The 2,677-nt window shown below is 52.0% G+C and overlaps 1 protein-coding gene across 1 annotated transcript in view; it reads left to right on the top strand.

The window, feature by feature from the left end:
• SOX5 (SRY-box 5) overlaps positions 1-1,389 on the top strand; it is a 587,891-nt gene extending 586,502 nt beyond the window's left edge. Inside the window, exon 15 of the mRNA XM_015412682.1 lies at positions 828-1,389. Coding sequence (XP_015268168.1) covers positions 828-1,134 — 307 coding nt within the window. The 3' untranslated portion in view covers positions 1,135-1,389. The remainder of the gene's footprint in view (positions 1-827) is intronic.
• Positions 1,390-2,677: the final 1,288 nt, after the last annotated feature.

Below are 2,677 nucleotides of genomic sequence, written 5' to 3'. Positions count from 1 at the left end.
CTGTGTGGCACTGTGGCATGCTTGCACTGCCACAGTGCCACTTGTTCTGGAGTGGGCCACGTGTTCTCATGGCAAACAAGCACCTCCCAAGACAGTTCACTTTCCCTGAGATTCTCTGGGAGAGCCTGACTTCTGGGTGCTGCCTGCTTGCCTGCCTTAAGTGCTGCTGGCTGGGTTTCCCCATTGGAAACAATGGAGGTAATGGGGGTAACCGGTTTGGGTGCCCATAGAATTGAGCCCACTTGTCCAATTGCTTTGGGACATGGGGATTTATGTGGGGAGAGGCTCCCGAAGCTACCCTGAAAGTTTGGAGCCTCTCCCTCAAAGCCCCTCCCCCCCCAGAGCCACTAACAGCACCGTGGGGAAAAAGTAACCATTTTCCCCACCATAGAAAACAATGGAGGGGATGGGGACAACCTGTTTGGGGCCCGTAGAATTGGACCCCCTGGTCCAATGTTCTTGAAACTTGGTGGGTATCTTGGGGAGAGGCTCCAGCAGCTACCCTGCATGTTTGGAGCCTTTCCCTCAAACCCCCTCCCCTCCAGCCCCCAGAATATACCCAATGTTTTCACCATTGACTTCAATGGCCCATAAGATATAATGGGGCCGAATTGCCACCGAATTTTGGCGGCAATTCAGTAGCAAGCCGATTCAGATCAGAGAATTTGAATTGGCCTGCAATTCCCAAAAGGGGCCCTAATGGGCCATTTTCAGGGGTGGATTCGGTTTGTCCGAACTGAATGAACATCCCTAGTTGGCATCAAGAGGACCCATACCCTCCCTCCCGGCTAACTCATTCCTGTGTTGCTTGCCTTTCCCACCAACAGACAGCAAGCACAGATTCCTATCGCGACAGCCGGCGTCGTCTACCCAGGAGCCATCGCCATGGCAGGAATGCCCTCGCCGCATCTGCCCTCAGAGCACTCGAGTGTGTCGAGCAGCCCGGAGCCAGGGATGCCCGTCATCCAGAGCACTTACGGCATCAAGAGCGAGGAGCCATCCCACGTCAAAGAGGAGATGCAGACCGACGACATCAACGGCGAAATGTACGATGAGTATGACGAAGAGGAGGACGACCCCGATGTGGACTACGGCAGTGACAGTGAAAACCACATCGTGGGGCAAGCCAACTGATAAGGGGTCCGGATCCTCAGAGTTGACCTTGCAGGACTTCAGTGGAAAGCCCCAGCTGTTTTCTCACCCAGTGGCCAAGCACACGAACTTCAATCCTCGTACACTGACTGTTACTTAAAACTTTTAGTCTTAACTAGTTCGGGGGACATCAGCTGATGAACAGACATTGGCCCGCATCGAAAACTTTTTAAAAAAAACGAACCGAAATTTTTAAAATAAGAGAGACGACGGCTCAGAGGAAGAAACCGTGATAAGAAAGACGACAATGACAAAACAAAAAAAGAGGACGAAATAAGCTATGGGTAACATAATGCCAGTAATTCAGCTGCTATACCCAGGCACTGAAGTCTTACCCGTTCAATCTTTTATTATTATTATTTTTTTCAAATAAACTTTATGGCTGTTTGTTCTACAATGTTCTAGAAAATTCTCACTCAGGTACACAGTGCCAACAAGTGGCTTGTGAATGTGTTCTGTTGTTTTGTGCTACAGTTTAAAGGAAAAAAAAGATTTTGGGGGTGGGTGGGGGTGGGAAGGGGGTAATGCACCTGACAGGGAAAAAACAAGAGATGATAAAAGTTCCTTAGACTTCCCCCTCCGGTCTTTCCCCTTCCTTTCTTTTTCTTTCTCCTTCTGTCCCAAGTTAGGATTCAAGGCCCACGTGCATCTGGGGGGGGCGTGGGGGGCAGAATCAGTTTTGGCCCATGTGGCGTTCTCTTTCGCTTTCGGTACTGCTCCATGCCTAGGAAGAGATCCAAGTCTGTGAGAGCCGTAACTCTGGCACAGAGCCACGTCACGGCCCATGCTGGCGCAATCCCGTGGTGGGGGGCAGACCACAATAAACCTCTGCTCAGTTTTACAGCGTTGTGGCCCACGCATTGTTAACATAGGATGCCGCCTTATGCCAAACCAAAAGATCGGTCCTCCTAGCCCCGGCCTGCTCACATAAGCGGCAGCTCCCTGGGGTCCTCTGGCAGAGAGCCAGTTTGGTGTAGTGGTTAAGTGTGCGGACTCTAATCTGAGAGAACCGGGTTTGATTCCCCTCTCCTCCACTTGCAGCTGCTGGATGACCTTGGGCAAGACATGGTTCTGGCACAGCTGTTCTTGTGCCTCGAACATTCTGTGTGCAAGGCATGGGCTGTGCCAGTGAGCTGTGGGCTCTCCCCCAAGAGGTCATCACTTGGGTCGACACCCACCCCTCCCTTCCCTATTAGCCTCAAACCGTATGTGCCCTGGAGAACCTTGTGCTCTGCAGACCAACATTTGCTAATTGTCCCTGGCCCAAGGGATGTCCACTTAGGCTCAACCAGGGCTTTTTCTGCTCTGGCCCCGACCTGGTAGAATATGCTCCCGCTTAAGATCATGGCCCTGCGAGACTTACTGCAGTCTCGCAGGGGCTGTAAAGCAGAGCTATTCCGCAAGGCCTTTGGCTGAGGCGGCGGATTCCTAATTATTTTGGCCTCCCCTGCTGAAAATCGCCCCTTGAAACCTGCCCACATGACTGACTTGTTATGGCACTTCGGCTGGCGGGCCCTCTCTTTGC

The sequence above is a fragment of the Gekko japonicus genome, unplaced genomic scaffold (genome assembly GCF_001447785.1).
Source record: "Gekko japonicus isolate JY-2015 unplaced genomic scaffold, Gekko_japonicus_V1.1 scaffold482, whole genome shotgun sequence".
Classification (NCBI taxonomy): Eukaryota; Metazoa; Chordata; class Lepidosauria; order Squamata; family Gekkonidae; genus Gekko; species Gekko japonicus.
This window is presented reverse-complemented; position numbering and strand designations above follow the sequence as displayed.